Genomic DNA, 18,853 nt, shown 5'->3' with positions numbered 1-18,853 from the left:
GATTCCAGAAGTCCTCAAAATAGAAGTGGATAGAAAAGTTTATGGAAGCCTGGGAAGTAAATTAAGGAGGATAGAACTATGATCACAGTGAAGGAAAGGATGGAAAGGGTACCAAACTTCACTTAACCAAAGAGGGAAAGTAGGAGACTTCCCTGGTGGTCCAGTGGTTGAGAATTTCCTTCTAATGCAGGGAATGCAGGTTCAACCTCTGGGAAAGGAACAAAGAGCCCACACGTTGTTGTTGTCTAGTTGCTAAGTCACGTCTGACTCTTTTGCAACTCGCCAGGCTCCTCTGTCCATTGGGTTTCCCAGGCAAGAAGATTGTACTGGAGTGAGTTGCCATTTCCTTCTCCAGGAGGGGATCTTCCTAATTCAGGGATCAAACCCAGGTCTCCTGCATTGGCAGGTGGATTCTTTACCACTGACCCACCATAGAAGCACAAGATCCCACATGCCACAGGGCAACTAAGCCTGCACGCTGCAGCTAGAGAGGCCTGCGAGCCACCAACAGTGAGCCTGTGGATTCCAGAGCCCACGTTCCACAAGGAGAAGCCTGCGGGCTGCAATGGAGACACAGAGCAGCCAAAAATAAACAAAACAAAAGAGAGAAAGCACTTCACACACGCAACTCCTTTCTAAGGGAAAAAGAAGAGCGAAAACACTCAGCCTTTATTTAGTATTAATGATGTCCCTAAAACTACACTAAGAACCTTGGGTTTAACCTCACTTAATTCTCACCATAATTCAATGAGGCACATGATATTAATATCTACACTTTTTGGGTGATGAAATAAAGAAAGCAGAGGGCAGCAGATCCACTATTTGGCTCATTACCCAGATCATGACCCTAACCTGAATGATTCCAATACCCCAGTCCTTCACCATCACCATTTACAAAATGACCCAGGTAACTGAACTCTGCCTATTCAGGAATCACCTTTCCTGAAGTCTCAACCAACCTTCTAGAGAAGAATTAGGAATGGGGGTAGACTCAAGGGCTGGAACAGAATTCAGTCTTGCAGCAGCTCATTTCCACAAAGCATTTCTGCACATTAATCCATAATCATGTAAAAGCTTTTGTCTGATTTACTCTTGGGCTAAGGCAGACACCTGGTGTCGGTTGAGGAGAAGGCCTCCCAGGTGGTGCGGTGGTAAAGAGTCCGCCTGCCAATGCAGCAGCCACGGGAGAGGCTCAACCCCTGGGTAGGGGAGATCCCTTCGGGGAGGAGATGGCAACCCCGTTCAGTAGTTTTACCTGAAAAATCCCATGGACAGAGGAGCCTGGAGGGCTACAATCCATGGGGTCACAAAGAGTCGGACAAGACTTAGCGGCTGAGCGAGCATGCACCCACGTCAGTTGAGGGGACTCAGGTAAAAGTGATCTCTTTATCCTTGATGCCAAAAATAACTTCAATAAGCTTCGAGACATTATGGGAGGTAAATAAGACTACATGGAAATAGATGAATGATCCATGTATAAAATACTTGGTCCTTCTTATTGATTTGAAAAATGTTTATTTAACTCTTCCTGAGTGCCAGACATGTTGCAAGGCAATCCACTGAGAATAGTGAGCAAAACAAACATGATCTGTGTTCCTGTGGGTCTTGCAGTGGGGTAAGAGAATAAAGATGAAGAAGTTTAAAAGAAAACACGTAAATGCAAATAGCAAAGGTGTGCCATAAGGTAAACAGTGATGTTCTGAAAACCCCAAGATCGCAGGTTTGTTTAGGAGAGCATAGGGCCTCCTCGCTGAAGGTGGAGGAACTGAAAAAGGCACGCTAAGTGGGACCTGCCGAGTGAGAGAAAGAGAAGAAAAACTGAGGTTGGAGAGAGATAAGGGAGCCAGGTCACGTGGGAATTTTCAGGCCAAAGTGAGAATTCCGCTTTAATTCCAAGTTCAGAAGGAAGCCATGGAAGGAACTGAAAGCAGGAAATGACATAGCTCCATGTGTCAGCTTGAAAGGGTACCTTGATGCACAGGAGACGCCGTGTTTGGTTTTTCTAGTTTTGAAAGTAAAGAGAGTAGAAAAGCGATCTTTTTTTTTTTTTTTTTACAGTTGTTAAATGAGCATGTTTGGCTGTGGAATTCAGAAAAGACAGAGAGTGACAGAAAAAGCTTTAGGAACATCCCACCTTTCATTATAGTCAACTCTGTTTACATTCCACTGAAAGAAGATACACAGTATTTATGACCAGAAGGATTATTGGCATTCATTCTGAAGTCTTGTAGAGAAAGTGAAGTCGCTCAGTCGTGTCCGACTCTTTGCGACCCCATGGACTGTAGCCTACCACGCTCCTCCATCCATGGGATTTTCCAGGCAAGAGCACTGGAATGAGTTGCCATTTCCTTCTCCAGGGGATCTTCCCGACCCAGGGATCGAACCTGGGTCTCCCTCATTGTAGGCAGACGCTTCACCATCTGCACCACCAGGGAGGTCTAAGTCTTGTATATAAAAATAATAATAATAACATAATCATATATGGTGTTGATTATATTTCAGATAATTTTCTAAGTAGTTTAAACATATGACTCATTTATTCCCTTAACAACACTATGCAATAAATTCAGTTATTCTCCATGGAATAATTCTTCTGTATGAAGAAAATGGAACCCAGAGATTAATAGTTTGCCTAAAGTCATGTGCTAAATAATCATAATTTGAGCCCAGAAAATCAAGCTCCAGAGTCCATGCCCCAAGCCAATGTGTTGTGCTGCCTCTCTGGTTATATTATTCATGATAAATAATGTTTTTGCCTTTATTTTTCCTTTTCTACATGACTGATGTCATCTGAAGGAGGTTCATTCTCTAGAGGGCTTTAATCTGGGAGTCTTGTACCTCAGACTTATAAGTACAATGATCAGAATGTTTAATTCAGCTTTTGGCCACACTATTGTATGAATCTTGGAGGAGCATGAGTCACCAATGCAATCATGTTATCAAATAAAATTATACTGTCTTGCCTGGCATTCTTGTTCTACTCTCATTTCTAAGCCATTTGAACCCAACTCATATCCAATTTCTACTTTATTTTTAACGAACAAAAGGTGCAGACGTCAGAGGTCAGTGATGAAAAATTACACCGTGTTAACAACGTTCATCCTGGTGGAACTGACAGATGACCCAAATTTACAGGTTTTGCTTTTTATCTTTTTGTTCATCTCCTATCTGCTAAGTGTGATTGGGAACCTGACAATCATCACCCTCACCCTTACAGATTCTTGCCTTAAAATACCTATGTATTTCTTTCTCCAGAATTTCTTCATTCAAAAGTCTCTTTTACCACTGTCTGTATTCCCAGATATCTGTATATGCTTGCCTCTGGGAACAATACTGTTACCTATAATCTTTGTGCCACTCAATTATTTTTTCTTATTGTCCTGGGTGTGACTGAGTTTTTCCTCCTGACGGCCATGTCCTATGACCACTATGTGGCCATCTGCAAACCCCTGCATTACACAACCATCATGAACAACATGGTCTGCATCAAGTTCCTCATTGGCTGTTACATGATTGCTCTAATCATCGTCATTCCACCGTTTGGCATGGGCTTTGAGCTTGAGTTTTGTGACTCTAAGGTCACTTTGGCTGTGATGCTGCTCCCATCCTGAAGATTACTTGCTCAGGCACAGAGTTCCTAGAGCGATTCGTCTTGGTCCTGACTGTGTTGACACTCCTGTTCACCTTGGTGTGTGTAGTCATGTCCTATACATACATCATCAGGACCATTCTCAGATTCCCTCCTGCCCAGCAAAGGAAAAAGGCTTTTTCTACATGTTCTTCCCATATAACTGTGGTTTCTATCACCTATGGAACCTGCATTTTCATCTACATCAAACCACATGTAAAAGAAGCAGTTGCTATGAATAAGGTGGTGTCAGTGCTAACAACTTCAGTTGCCCTGTAATGAATCCTTTCATTTATACTCTGAGGAACAAACAAGTGGTACAAGCTTTCAAAGACAGGATCAAAAGGGTTGCATCCATTTCAAAGAACTAAGATTAGTGAACTTAAAAGATCAAAGTGTAAAACAACTTCTTATTATTTCAACAATTTTATTGAGATGTAACTTAACTATTATAAAATTCACAAGTTTTGATTGTAAAATTGAATACACTCAAGTAAGTTAACAGAGCTGTCCAGTCACCACTATAATCCATTTTAGAACATTTCCATCACCCCAAGTATTTTTCTGATGACCATCGGCAGTCAGTCACCACTTTTGCCCCCTCACCTCCAAGTAGGAACACTGATCTATTTTCTTTCTCTATAAATTTGCCTTTTCTGGACCTTTCATACAAATGGAAATATATATGTTTTTGTGTCTAACTTCTTCTATTAGGCATAATGTGTTTGAGGTTCACTCATGTTGTAGCAGTTATTAGGAGCTTACTCCTTTTTACAGCAAGTAGTGTTCCATCACATGGATATATTACATTCATTGTTTCCTTCACCAGCTGATGAACATTTGGGTTGTTTCCATGTCACTGTGAGACATATGTTTTCATTCTTTTGTACCTAAAGTGGAGTTGTTGAGTTGTATGGTATCTACAGAGCTGTTTCCTAAATCTGTACCGTGTTAGTCCCACCAGCAATATGTAAAGGGTCCAGTTTCGTCACATATTCACCAACACTTGAATTTTAACTCTTTTTATTATGGCCATTCTCATGAATGTGTAATGGCACCACAATATGGGTTTAATTGGCCTTTCCCTAATGATGAATGATATTGAGTGTCTTTTCCTATGTTTATCATCTGTTTGTATATTTTCTTTGGTGAAATTTCTATTTGAAAAATTTGCCCATTTTTAATTGGGTTGCTTGTCTTTTTTTTTTTTCAATTTTGACTGCATCACATGGCATGCATGGTTCTCAATCCCCCCACCAGGTATTGAAGCCATGCCCCCTGCATGAGAAACCTGAAGTTTTAGCCACTGGACTGATAAGGAAGCTCCAGGTTGCTTGTCTTCTTACTGAGTTGTAAGAACTCTTTGTGTATTTTGATCCAAGTCATTTATCAGATATTTGATATTTGAAAATCAAATATTTTCTCCCAATTTGTGGTATGTGAATAAATCTGTGAAGCAATATTCATTTAAAGTCATTCTTTTCAGCATTTTTTGTAATAGCAAAAGGCATTAAGTGCAATGTTTTTCAACAGAAGACTGCTCTATTCCACAGAAGTTCCATTCTGTAGAATACCTTACATTTATTAAAAAAAATAAAGTAAGCTCTTTGTGTATTGGCATAGAAAATTTTCCATTATGCTATATATTTAAGTAAGAAAGATGCAAAACAGGGCACACATCCTTTCTGTTTAGAAAAAGATGAAAACATCATCTAATTATACATATGCCTAAAAATGCATTAGAACACTGGAAAAGTAGTGGAAATATATGGATAGGTAACCAAGCATATACAGATAAGGTGATGAAAATGAGCTTTCACTGAATATCTGTTTATACATTCTGCTGTTACAAAGCTTTAAAAGCTCATATAATGATATGAGTATTCATCATGTAAATATATAACAGTACTATATACAAATACAACTTATACAATATATTCCATCAAAAAATGAACTTATATGTGCTATATAAAATACATTTATATTTCATTAATATTAAAATCTTATATTTACATTTTATCCACATCTGTATTTAATTCATATCATTATTCATACAAGTTCAATTGTAATTCATACAATTTAAAATATAAGTTTATATTGAATGTATCTATCATAAAACTGAATACCAATATGACACATTCAAGCATGTATCATGCACTGAAAGTGTTCATTTGAGGCATTTTTTTAAAGAAATATTTCTGTTTATTTGAAATTTAAATGTCACTGGTGATCCTGTATCAGCAGCCAGATTTGAGGGGTATAAAACTTAAAGGCACATATTTGGAAAAGATGACCAAAGTTAAACTTTCAACTTTAATGGAATTTTTTAAAACTCTAAGCAAATATATTAAAATATAAAGATAAGATATAAAGACAGAATCAGAATGGAGAGACTTTGATAGATACCGCTTAGGTAGCAAAGATAAAAATGCCTTAAAAATATTATATCAGTAAATGTAAATCTTAGTAAAATGAACTACTTGTTTTTAAAATGATCTGAAAAAATAAAAAGCTTAAATGGTACTATAAAGTTTAAAGAAATTAATCAATAGTTTTGGTTTTTCCAGTTGTCATGTATGGATGTGAGCATTGAACCATAAAGAAGGCTGAGCACCAAAGAATTGATGTTTTTGAACTACGATGTTGGAGAATATTCTTGAGAGTCCCTTGGACTGCAAGGAGATTCAACCAGTCAACCCTAAAGGAAATCAATCTTGAATATTCATTGGAAGGACTGAGGCTGAAGCTGAAGCTCCAATACTTTGGCCACCTGATGCAAAGAGCTGACTCACTGGAAAAGACCCTGATGCTGGGCAAGATTGAAGGCAGAGAAGGGGACGACAGAGGGAGATGGTTGGATGGCATCACCAACTCAATGGACATGAGTTTGAGCAGGCTCTGGAAGTTGGTGATGGATAGGGAAGCCTGGTGTGCTGCAGTCCGCAGGGTCGCAAAGAGTCGGACACGACTGAGCGGCTGAGCTGACTGAATTTTGTTGCTGCTCAGTGCTAAGTTGTGTCCAGCTATTTTGACCCCGCGGACTGCAGGATGACAGGCTCTCCTGTCCTTCACCATCTCCCAGAGTTTGTTCAAATTCATGTCCATTGAGTCTAATTTACTAGATGTTTCTAAAATTGATAAAATTCAAAATGCATTCTTGATAACTCTTAGTGAGTTATGAATCAAAGTGAATTGTGGTGTGTCCAAGTGGACCTGAAATCATTAGTTTTCCTCTTTCCTACCCATGTTACTTACAAAAAAATAAAACCTTCTGATAGTGAGGTATGTTGCTTTACTTTAGAATCATGAGTGTGCAATCTCCTAAGTACTTGTAATAATGAGTCGTGTAGTTGGGCAAAACACACGTGAGATGAATGGGTGCCCAAAATCAAGGGAAGAGCTAATTCTCCTACAATAGAAGAAGGTGTGGTTTCACCAAGAGCAGCAACTTCGCATTCCCGAGAGCTTCTTCCCTGAACTCAGCAGAATTCCTTAAACAATGAAAACAATGGTGAAAAGAACCACAGTTATGACTCATCAACAACAAACACTTACTGTTTTGCACCTGACCTATTTCTGGTTCTATTGTTACATCTTCCTTTCTCCAAGGACACAGTTCCTATTGATAACAGTATTTTTTCCACCCCAAGTTAATTGCAAAATAGGTTAATTGGCGACTTTTGAACCTACGGTCCCAAGGCGTTGAATTGTTTGTTTAATCAGATGATCCCTGCTCACCTGTTGAGGACCAGATATAACTTATATTTCTTGTTAATACACGATTTGCAGAGAGTGCTCTCTTTCTGTACAGAGGTCAGGATATCAGTTTGCCCAAACCAAAAAGGGTTTCTCACCAATGACAAGAGTCCTTAATTCTTTTAACTATACAGAGCATATGAGCATTTTTCCTAGAATTAAGTCAGAAAATATCCTTCATTTGGTTTCCTTTTAAGACTGTAGAAGATAAAAGGACATCTGAGAAAATTCCCTGGGAAATTGTGGGCAATGGAACCCTAAGAGATCTTTGCTCACTCACACTTGCCCGTGAGTGCAAGTGTGTGAGTGTGTGAAAAATATTGTAGGACACACCGTCAGCTAACAAAGTCGTCTCAGTTCTGAGTCACCCGAAGGGTCTTTGCGGTTAAATTGAGTTCTGAGTCACCCGAAGGGTCTTTGCGGTTAAACTGCACAGAAGCCATGAGCAGCTACCTGAAAGGTGAGCATGATTTACTTGGTTCAAAGTTACTGGACAGAAAGCTTTGACCTAGGTGTTTCAAAAACCCAGGTCCAGAAGAGTTAAGAACAGTGTTTAACAATAGAAATCAATAGTTATATCCAATGTTACTCTATTCTCGGACACGCGACATTTGAATTCTAATAAGACTTCAGAAAGGGGTCCTCTGGGAAAGTTTGAAGGCTAGGCCAGTGAATTTTCAGGAGAAGAATGTAGTCTCCCATGTGTGAGGCCCTAAGACTTCCTTTTCTCTTAATCCAGCAAAAATATCTCCCTAATGTTTCTATTTTGCTCAGAAGCTTGAATATCTACCATTAGAGATAATTCCCTGTATTCAATGAGCAGTACCATAAAATATAGTTGAGAGGGTAAAACCGTGCTGTTAATAAGTGTGTGTTAGTCACTCAGTCATGTCCGACTCTGTGACCCCCTGGACTGTAGCCTGCCAAGCTCCTCTGTTCATGGAATTCTCCAGGCAAGAATTCTGGAACAGGTTGCAATTTCCTCCTCCAGGGGCTATTAATAAGATGCCACAATATATCAATGAACTTTTGTATGTTATTCTGCATGAATTTACCCAATATGTTCCAGGTGAGACTAAGATAATAACAGATATTTGCAAAGAGAGAAGTTAGAATATTGTGGGTTCACAGGGCTTATCCCAGGTTGAGGCGAGCTTGGTGGACATCATATGCAGGCACTGGGAAGCGAGATCAGAAGACAAGGAAGGATGATAGGAATGCTACTCAACTTTACCATCTGGTCAGGTTGGTCACTCCCTGAGTGGTCCCACAGTACCTGAGATAGAAGCAGTATATTGAGCAACCATTTATTACACACCCAAGTCAGACCCCTGTCCATCAATGCGAGACAGTGGACTCTGAAGTGAGATCTGAGCACATACTGGAAATAGATGCTGCACCCCCAGTGAGAAGGGAAAAGCCACATTTCCCTAGTCTCAGGGGAAACTCGCCTGAAGATCATTATGGGAAATAGCTGGAAACATCCAAGAAAAAACATTCATGTTCCAAATTAATTGAGATCTCCTGGGAAGATCTTGTTCCATCCCAGTGATGAGAGAAACCAGAGGCCCTAGAGACAGTGACTGCAAATGGGAAACATTCCATTTGCTACAAATGTGTGCATTAGTTGCTCACTCTGTCTGATTCTCTGTGACCCCATGGACCTTGCAGCCCACCAGGCTCCTCTGTCCATGGGACTTCCAAGGCAAGAATACTGGAGTGCGTTGCCATTTCCTTCTCCAGGGGATCTTCTTGACCCAGGGATCTTCCTGACCCAGGAATCAAACCAGCATCTCCTGCATGGCAAGCAGGTTCTTTTACTGTCCGAGCCACCAGGGAAACCCTACAAATGTAATGAATTATTACTGTTGAAGACCAACTGTCACTCTACTGTAACCCTTAGCTCAGAAATAAATACACCTTGGGCACTGATTGATTTCATCCCCTGAAAGTTACTTGACAGATAGCATCACAGAGAAGATGTTGGTCATTTTCTGTTTCTCAAAAGATAAAGAGGAGAAATAAATCAGTCAAATAAAGAGTTGAGAAGGCAGTGTTTTATAGTGGTTATGAGCTGGGTCATATAGACAGATGGTTAATATTCCTGCTTTACCGAATCCTAAGTCATTGACTTTGGGCACAATTCTAAATATTTCTGGACTGTGATTTCCTCAATTGTAAAATGAGGATTAAATTACAACCAGCCTCAGAGAGCTGTTTTGAGAATTAAATGATGTACTCTAAATGTTTAACATAATTATTAACATTTAGTACCTGCCTTATAAATATTACCTTCCTTGAAGAATTTTGTGAATTAAATTGAATAAAATGAAAAGGGGATTCTCTATGCTGATATCTCCATTAAAAGCCTATTCTTATCCCAGGAATTTCCTCATGAGAAGTTTATTCTTCAATTAAAAACATAGATATGCCTGGAGTGAGTAACATAAATATGGTTACCAGCTTCTAAAACCCTAGGTGAATTTATTTCTTCCTACAGCACTGACAGTAAGTGTTCCCTGAAGTAATATAGAGACTGAGGAATCAGTTAGAATGGACTGAGTACCCTTGGAAGATTAAAACACACACCCATACACACACACACACACACACACACACACACACACATTAGAAGTGGTGAACTTCCTAAGGGGTGAGTGGAAATCAGGGAAACCAAAAAAACCCTGAAATTCTCTCCTAATTTTGGCACAGTGAAAAAAAAAAGCATAGAAATCAGATTTAGAAAACTTAGATTCTTCCTTAGACTTTGCTCCTAGTGAGCCTGGTGACTGCTGACCCTCCGATTTCTATCTTTAAAATTAGAGGGTTGGCTAAAATAATTATTAAGGTGATTTGCATCTCAATTTATGTAGCTCTCTTAAGTCCTTGACCGTTTCATTTACTGTAACCTGGTGTCCATTTGACTAAGGTTTTTTTCCTTCTCTCTTGTTCTTTGCAATAGTTCAAAGAGAAAGAGATAAGGCAACATGTAGAGGTCATAAAAGAGATTTCTTATAAATTAGCGGGGGAATTTCTGGGGAGTTCTCAAGCACAATGAGATGAAGTAAGAGGACCCTAGGGCAAGGAGAGACTGTGAAAGCTGCAGTTACTGAGAGGGAGTGAGCATCCCAAGGAACCACGCTTGAGTTAAGAGACTTGGGCAGGAAGTCACATTAGAAAGTATAAACAGTGTAGATCATGAATGTACGAGATTCAGAGAGAATAAGTCACTTGTTACACTGTGTATATTTGAATTACTTTCATGTAAACAGACTTATCAATGAATATTACATTTGTGGAACTTAAGAGGACCTTATAATTTTGTATTTAACCTCAAAGATACCAGCAAACTTAAAATATGTATACAGAATACAGTAAGAGGTGAGAGGTAAATCTAGGGATAAGGTGGGGAAACCTATGAGACAGGATGTGAACACAGGGAGAGGCAGTAGGTCCGGGAAGAAGAAACAGAATGAATAGAATGTATTTGGTATCTGTTCTATGCCAGGCAGGATGCTAAGAGCCTGGAAGAATTAATGTATTTAATCTTTACACTAAACCAGGAAAAACATACAATTATTATTTGCATGTCACAGACCAGGAAACAGAGCCCATTACTGAACTTTCCAAAGTTTCATGACCATGTGTGAACCCATTATCAAGCCCTGGTATCTATTTTATTCCAGAACTTCCACTCTTAACCCCCATCTCTCTTTTTTTAAGCTTCTCCGGGTCTTCACTGCTGCAGGTGGGCTTTCTCTGGTTGCACTGAGCGGAGCCCATTCTCTAGCTGTGGTTTCTAGCTGAGGGTTTCTCGTGGTGGCTTCTCTTGGTTGTGGAGCACGGGCTGGAGAGCCTGTGGCTTCAGCAGCTGTGGCTTGCGGGCTCTAGAGTGCAGGCTGAGTAGCTGTGGTTCACGGGCTTAGCTGCCCTGCAGCATGTGGGATCTCACTTCCCAAACCAGGGTTCGAACCCATATCCCCTATCTTGGCCACCAGGGAAGCCCCATATCCTCCTGCTGGACCACCAGAGAAGTCCCATCCCTATGTCTTATAATTAACCCAGATGGGCTCTCTCAGAGGAGACCTAGGACTGGGTGACAATTCTCCGCAGCCAAGTTCCTGCTGAGAAAATGAGGCAAAGAGATGAACAAAGGGAAAGCCTTACCACCAGGCCGCCTCCTTCCCCCTGCAATCCTTCCCTCAAGACACCGCTCCCAACCCCGAGTAGCTTTAAAAGGTTAATTATTCAGTCTCAGGTACAGATGACGTAGCTGAGTGCAATTATGGGAGATGATGACTAAAACTGATCATGTATCTTTCTGATTTCTAGAATTGCCTCAATACACTGAGATCCTTAAGTGAAGATTAAAACCTAAAATCTAAGTGAATGATGTAACTTTTCAGTTACACTGTAAACGAAACTAGTCTATCAGTTATCGAGGACAAAATGCCCAGCCTCGTTCACTCAGTAAACTTGTATTGGTATCTGCTAGTGCCAGGAAAAAATCTAGCCCTGGGTTTACAGTGGTTTACAAAATAAATCCATCTGTGCTCTCATGGAACTTGCTATCAAGTAGAGGATGAAAGTAAAAAGTAAATGGATAATAAAAGAAATAAACAGAGAGTGTGCTCACAACATTGGAGGTAGAAACAATAGAGATAGGATCCTCAGAGATGCATCTTTGAGGGGATTATGTTTAAGTTGGCACCTGAAAAATAAGATCCAGAGTGCGAACAGAGCATTTCTAGAAGAGAGAAAACTGCAAAAGGTCGTGAGAGAGTCACTTCCTAAGCAGGTTGATAAGAAGTCTAGGGGTCCCCAAGGAGAGAGGGGTCTGGAATTCTCAAGGAGGAAGAAAGGACAAACTTTTTTTCCCCTCTACATTCCTTAGGGTTATATAACAATAATGAATCCTGCCTGACGACAGTCTCTGGATTAAACCTTCTGGCTAATCCTGTTATCTTAAAATGTAAATTATGGGAGTAGGTCTGGTGAGGTCTTTACAACCTCCAGACATTCTTTTGATTCACTGGAGAGCATATAACTCCACTGCTAACACTAGCAGGGGGTACTCTTTCTGCCCCCTTCTGATGCCTATGTCAGAAGCTTTCTCTATCTCCCTTATACTTTAATAAAACTTTATTACAAGAAAGCTCTGAGCGATTAAGCCTCGTCTCTGGCCCTGGATTGAATTCTTCTCCTCCGGAGGCCAAGTTTCCCAGTGTCTTTTCGAGGTTCAGCAACAACCTTTCAGTCGGGGGTGGAAAAGAATTTGGCATCTTCAAGGAACAGAAGATCCAAACAGCTAAACTAGAGACAAATTAGGAGCATTTCGCAGCAATGAGATCATGAAATATCTTATAAACCAGAGTAAAGTGTCTTTTATTCCAAGCGTTATGGAACTCCAGTGAGTGATTATAAACAGAAATGGATCTTATGTAAGGTTTTGAAAATTACTCTGATTCTACCTTTTGAATACACTTGGGAGCATACTTCTGTGCTTTTAAAAGGGAAGACAGCAGAGAGATGTGAGGCGCCTTAGAGGAGAACGTGGTTTATCATCACAAGGAAGCAGAGGTGGAGAGGAGAAAAAATTTAACTTCACAACCTTAACTGTAGTCACCCCTATATCCCATAGAACCAAGATGACAGCACAGCTTGAGGTTTTATTGTCAGGAAATTATAAACCATGCATATTTTTATGACAGTGTTTTTCTGCTCATTAACACTGATAATAAAGCCTAGCTTCTTTTCCATTAGGTTGGTGACCAAATAATTCCTTTGCTATTGAATTAATACTACACTGATATAGTAATAAGAATCTTTAAGTAGAGTCTTCTGACTAGTATCCAGTATAATGCTCAACAGTGGGAATCCAGTAGCAATAATGGTTAATTAACTGCTGCTCCAATAGCATTCTTCATTAACAGGCAAATAAAATAGCATTCTTGATTCACAGGTAAATAAAATAAAACCTTGGCTTATGTAACTAAGTTAACATTAACTAGGAATTTCATGTCATCTCTCTGCTAATTCATGTAACAGTCTAGTTCTCTGATCTAATTTCTCTCTTTCTTTTTAACACATAGACACAACCACAGTCAGGAATCAGGGATGAAAAATTATACAGCAATAACAACATTCATCCTTGTGGGACTAACCGATGATGCAAATCTACAGATTTTGCTATTCATCTTTTTGTTTCTAACCTACCTTTTGAGTGTTGTTGGAAACCTGATCATCATCACTCTCACTTTGGTAGATCCTCACCTCAAAACACCCATGTATTTTTTCCTCCGGAATTTCTCCATCTTGGAAGTGTCATTCACAACCGTCTGTATTCCCAGATTCCTCTACACAATGGCATCTGGGGACAATACTGTTACATACAATGCATGTGCCACTCAATTATTTTTTGTTGTTATCCTGGCTGTGACTGAGTTTTTCCTCCTGACGGCCATGTCCTATGACCGCTATGTGGCCATCTGCAAACCCCTGCATTACACAACCATCATGAACAACATGGTCGGCATCAAGTTCCTCATTGGCTGTTACATGATTGCTCTAATCATCGTCATTCCACCTTTTGGCATGGGCTTTGAGCTTGAGTTTTGTGACTCTAATGTCATAGACCACTTTGGCTGTGATGCTGCTCCCATCCTGAAGATTACTTGCTCAGACACAGAGTTCCTAGAGCGATTCGTCTTTGTCCTGGCTGTGTTGACACTCCTGTTCACCTTGGTGTGTGTAGTCATGTCCTATACATACATCATCAGGACCATTCTCAGATTCCCTCCTGCCCAGCAAAGGAAAAAGGCTTTTTCTACATGTTCTTCCCATATAACTGTGGTTTCTATCACTTATGGAACCTGCATTTTCATCTACATCAAACCACATGCAAAAGAAGGGGTAGCTATGAATAAGGTGGTGTCAGTGCTAACAACTTCGGTTGCCCCCGTAATGAATCCTTTCATTTATACTCTGAGGAACAAACAAGTGGTACAAGCTTTCAAAGACATGATCAAAAGGGTTGCATTCAATTTCAAAAAACTAAATGATTACTGAGTACAAAAAAAAAAACAAATCGTAAAAGAATTCCTTGGTATTCATTGTATTTTTCTCTAATGGTATATTAGCCATGGTTTTATAATCACAACCTCATTCTGTGACACTTAGTACCTACCATTAATACGTGTATTGATAATCCTTTTAGCTCAATCTATCTCCAGGAATACATGGGGGAAATTCACTGTTAATATTTATAACAATGTCTGTTACTTACAGAACCAAGAAACGTAGGCAATATCAATGTACTATTATATGGTGCTCAGCTACTCCTCTTTTACTGACTGATACGTCCTAAGCTGAGTCCCAAATCTCCCAGGAACAGCAGTGACAACGGTTTCACCAGTGTATGAATATGTCTGAACTCATTGTATACATTAAGTAATGTGAATTTCTGTGAAAATATGTAATTTACACATATGCTAAATATGTGAATATCAATTATACCTCAATAAAGCTGTATTCAAAAGGGGAAATTATTTGTGAAGTCATATGCACAGATTTATTTCCTTGTAGGATACACTTTCTGTCAAGTATGTGCTTGTCTGCCACTTTGATACTGATGACTGTATCTCTAAGACAACATATTATGGTAATCAATTATAACACCTTAATGCTTTTTCTTAAGAGATGATCAGACTCTAATCTTAAAAATGTGAAAAGAAAACTAATAAATCTTCTAGATGAAATTAGAAGAATATCTCCATGATCTTGGGGTAAAGAATCTTTTGTACACTGGTGTGTAGCTGACTGACAATGCTGTGTTAGCTTCAGGTCGACAGCAGGCGATGCAGCCACGCACGTGCTGCTGTTGTTTCAGCCACTTAGTCATATCCGACTCTAGTGGAGTGGGTTGCCATTTCCTTCTCCACCGGTTATACATATACATGTGTCTCTTTCTTTCTAATCTTTTCTAATTCTTTTCCCATTTAGGTTATTACAGAATATTGAGCAGAGTTCCATGTGGCTAAAGAATATTTTTTTTAACTAAAAACAGAAAGCATTAATCATTTTTTAAAAGCCTAAAAAAATAATTTTTTTTAAAGTATGGTAAACTAAACTATTTTACAGTTAGGAAGGTTCCATTCTCAAGAAACATTAGAGAGTGAAAGGCAGGTATATGAGTCTAGAAGAGTATTCAGATAAATGTGGGAGTATGAATTTTCCCTGGATTTCTTATTGTTCCTATAAAATGTCAACTCTTGACTGGCATTTGGGATTGCTAATTGGCAGTTGAGAATGCCAATTCCCAACTCTTCTCCTGCCTTAAGAAATAGACCTACAGTAGCCATTTGGCTAGTTAATTTCTCTGATCCAAAAAGATAATAATAAATTTCTGTCTCCCCTAGCAACTCAAATGGTTACAGCTAAAGACTGTCTTTAGGTTAAACACCAAGGTTCCAGGAAGACTAGAATTGTTTCCCCTAATTATTGTACACATCAAAGAAGAAGGAAACTCAGGAACTTGAATGCTATCTCTAAATTGTAAAAGCTAAGACCTGCATGGATCTATCTGACTCCTAGAGACATTTTATTTCCCTATCAAATGGTTAGAGTAAAGAGAAGACCCTTTCTGGAAGGGAGCGGACAGCTGCCTCCTTTTCCTTATAAGTAGAGAATTATTTCTCCTCGTCTGCTGCCTACGGGCTTCCCAGGTGGCGCTAGTAGTAAAGAACCCACCTGCCAATGCCGGAGATATAGGAGACACAAGTTCGATCCCTGGGTTGGGAAGATTCCCCAGGAGGAGGGTATGGCACCCCTCCAGTATTCTTGTTGGAAAATCCCATGGACAGAGGACCCTGGCGGGCTGCAGTCTATGGGGTCGCACAGAGTCAGACACAACTGAAACGACAGCATGCATGCATTACCTGTGGGTTTAGAATTGCTCACACAGGATATCTGACTTGGTTGTCATCATGTCACTGCAGTGACTAGACTTAGGGTGAGGAGACCTAATATACTTATTATTTATTTGTGTTAGTCGCTCAGTCACATCTAACTCTTTGAGACCCCAAGGACTGTAGCCCACCAGGTTCCTCTGTCCTATGGGCTAATAAAGGTTTACTAATAAAGGTTGAATCAGATGCACTTTCTTAAGATCAGAGGATTACACAGCTACTCACCAAAATGTTGAAAATGCTAGTCACTTAAGCATGCCCCAACTCTTTGCGAACCCAGGGACTGTAGCCTGCCAGTCTCCTCTGTCCATGAGATTTTCCAGGCAAGAATACTGGAATGGGTTGCCATTTCCTTCTCCAGGGTATCTCCCCAACCCAGTGATCAAACTGGAGTGTTCTGCATTGCAGGAGGATTCTTTACTGTCTGAAACACTAGGAAAACCCCATTATTTATTTACTGAGAGGGGTCAAGACCATCACCATGGAAAAGAAATGCAAAAAGGTAAAATGGTTGTCTGAGGAGGCCTTACGAATAGCTGTGAAATGAAGAGAGGTGAAAAGCAAATGAGAAAGGAAAGATTTCCCATTTGAATGCAGAGTTCCATAGAATAGCCAGGACATAAGAAAGCCTTCCTCAGCAATCAATGCAAAGAAATAGAGGAAAACAATAGAATAGGGAAGACTAGAGATCTCTTCAAGAAAATTAGAGATACCAAGGGAACATTTCATGCAAAAATGGGCTCAATAAAGGACAGAAATGGTATGGACCCTAGCAGAAGCAGAAGATATTAAGACGAGGTGGCAAGAATACACAGGAGAACGGTACAAAAAAGCTCTTCATGACCCAGATAATCACAATGGTGTGATCACTCACCTAGAGCCAGATGTCCTGGAATGTGAAGTCAAGTGGGCCTTAGAAAGCATCACTATGAACAAAGCTAGTGAATGTGATGGAATTCCAGTTGAGCTATTTCAAATCCTGAAAGATGATGCTGTGAAAGTGATGCTGTCAATATGCCAGCAAATTTGGAAAACTCAGCAGTGGCCACAGGACTGGAAAAGGTCCATTTTCATTCCAATCCCTAAGAAAGGCAAAGCCAAAGAATGCTCAAACTACTGCACAATTGCACTCATCTCACACGCTAGTAAAGTAATGCTCAAAACTCTCCAAGCCAGGCTTCAGCAATACGTGAACCAAGAACTTCCAGATGTTCAAGCTGGTTTTAGAAAAGGCAGAGGAACCGATCAAACTGCCAATATCTGCTGGATCATTGAAAAAGCAAGAGAGTTCCAGAAAAACATCTATTTCTGCTTTATTGACTATGCCAAAGCCTTCGACTATGTGGATCACAATAAACTGTGGAAAATTCTGAAAGAGATGGGAATACCAGACCACCTGACCTGCCTCTTGAGAAACCTGTATGCAGGTCAGGAAGCAACAGTTAGAACTGGACATGGAACAACAGACTGGTTCCAAATAGGAAAAGGAGTACATCAAGACTGTATATTGTCACCCTGCTTATTTAACTCATATGCAGAGTACATCATGAGAAATGCTGGGCTGGAAGAAGCACAAGCTGGAATCAAGATTGCCAGGAGAAATACCAGTAACCTCAGATATGCAGATGACACCACCCTTATGGCAGAAAGTGAAGATGCACTAAAAAGCCTCTTGATGAAAGTGAAAAAGGAGAGTGAAAAAGTTGGCCTAAAGCATAACATTCAGAAAACTAAGATCATGGCATCTGGTCCCATCTCTTCATGGGAAATAGATGGGGAGACAGTGGAAACAGTGTCAGACTTTATTTTGGGGGGCTCCAAAATCACTGCAGATGGTGATTGCAACCATGAAATTAAAAGACGTGTACTTCTTGGAAAGAAAGTTATGACCAACCTGGATAGCATATTAAAAAGCAGAGACATTACTTTGCCAACAAAGATCTATCTAGTCAAGGTTATGGTTTTTCCAGTGGTCACGTATGGTTGTTAGCGTTGGACCATAAAGAAAGCTGTATGCGAGAGAGCAAGAGAGACACAGAGTACTGAACAGTCTTTTGGACTCTGTGGGAGCAGGCAAGGGCAGGATGACATGGGAGAGTGGCACTGAAACATGTAAATTACCACATGTGAGATGAATCGCCAGTCCAGGTTCAGTGCATGGTACAGGATGCTGGGGCTGGTGCACTGGGATGGCCCGGAGGGCTGGGACGGGGAGGGAGGTGGGAGGGGGGCTCAGGATGGGGAGCATATGTACACCCATGATGGATTCAAGTCAATGGATGGCAAAACCAATACAATGTTGTAAAGTAAAATAAATAAGCAATTTAAATTTAAAAAAAAAGAAAAAGAAAGCTGAGCACCGAAGAATTGATGCTTTTGAATTGTTATGTTGGAGACAACTCTTGAGAGTCCCTCAAACTGCAAGGAGATCCAACCAGTCCATCCTAAAAGAGATCAGTCCTGAATATTCATTGAAAGGACTGATGTTGAAGCTGAAACTCCA

At 40.1% G+C, this 18,853-nt stretch overlaps 1 protein-coding gene and 1 pseudogene across 1 annotated transcript; both read left to right on the top strand.

The window, feature by feature from the left end:
• The first annotated feature begins 3,069 nt into the window (after positions 1-3,069).
• On the top strand, positions 3,070-3,999 carry LOC136166425 (olfactory receptor 6C2-like; annotated as a pseudogene).
• Positions 4,000-13,501: 9,502 nt separating this feature from the next.
• LOC136167591 (olfactory receptor 6C2-like) lies at positions 13,502-14,452 on the top strand. The gene has a single exon (XM_065935099.1). The coding sequence runs from the start codon at positions 13,502-13,504 to the stop codon at positions 14,450-14,452; it is 951 nt and encodes a 316-aa protein (XP_065791171.1).
• The last annotated feature ends 4,401 nt before the right edge of the window (positions 14,453-18,853 follow it).

The sequence above is a fragment of the Muntiacus reevesi genome, chromosome 4 (assembly GCF_963930625.1).
Source record: "Muntiacus reevesi chromosome 4, mMunRee1.1, whole genome shotgun sequence".
NCBI classification, from domain to species: domain Eukaryota; kingdom Metazoa; phylum Chordata; class Mammalia; order Artiodactyla; family Cervidae; genus Muntiacus; species Muntiacus reevesi.
The sequence above is the reverse complement of the archived record's forward strand: the minus strand, read 5'-3'. Positions and strand labels throughout refer to the sequence as shown.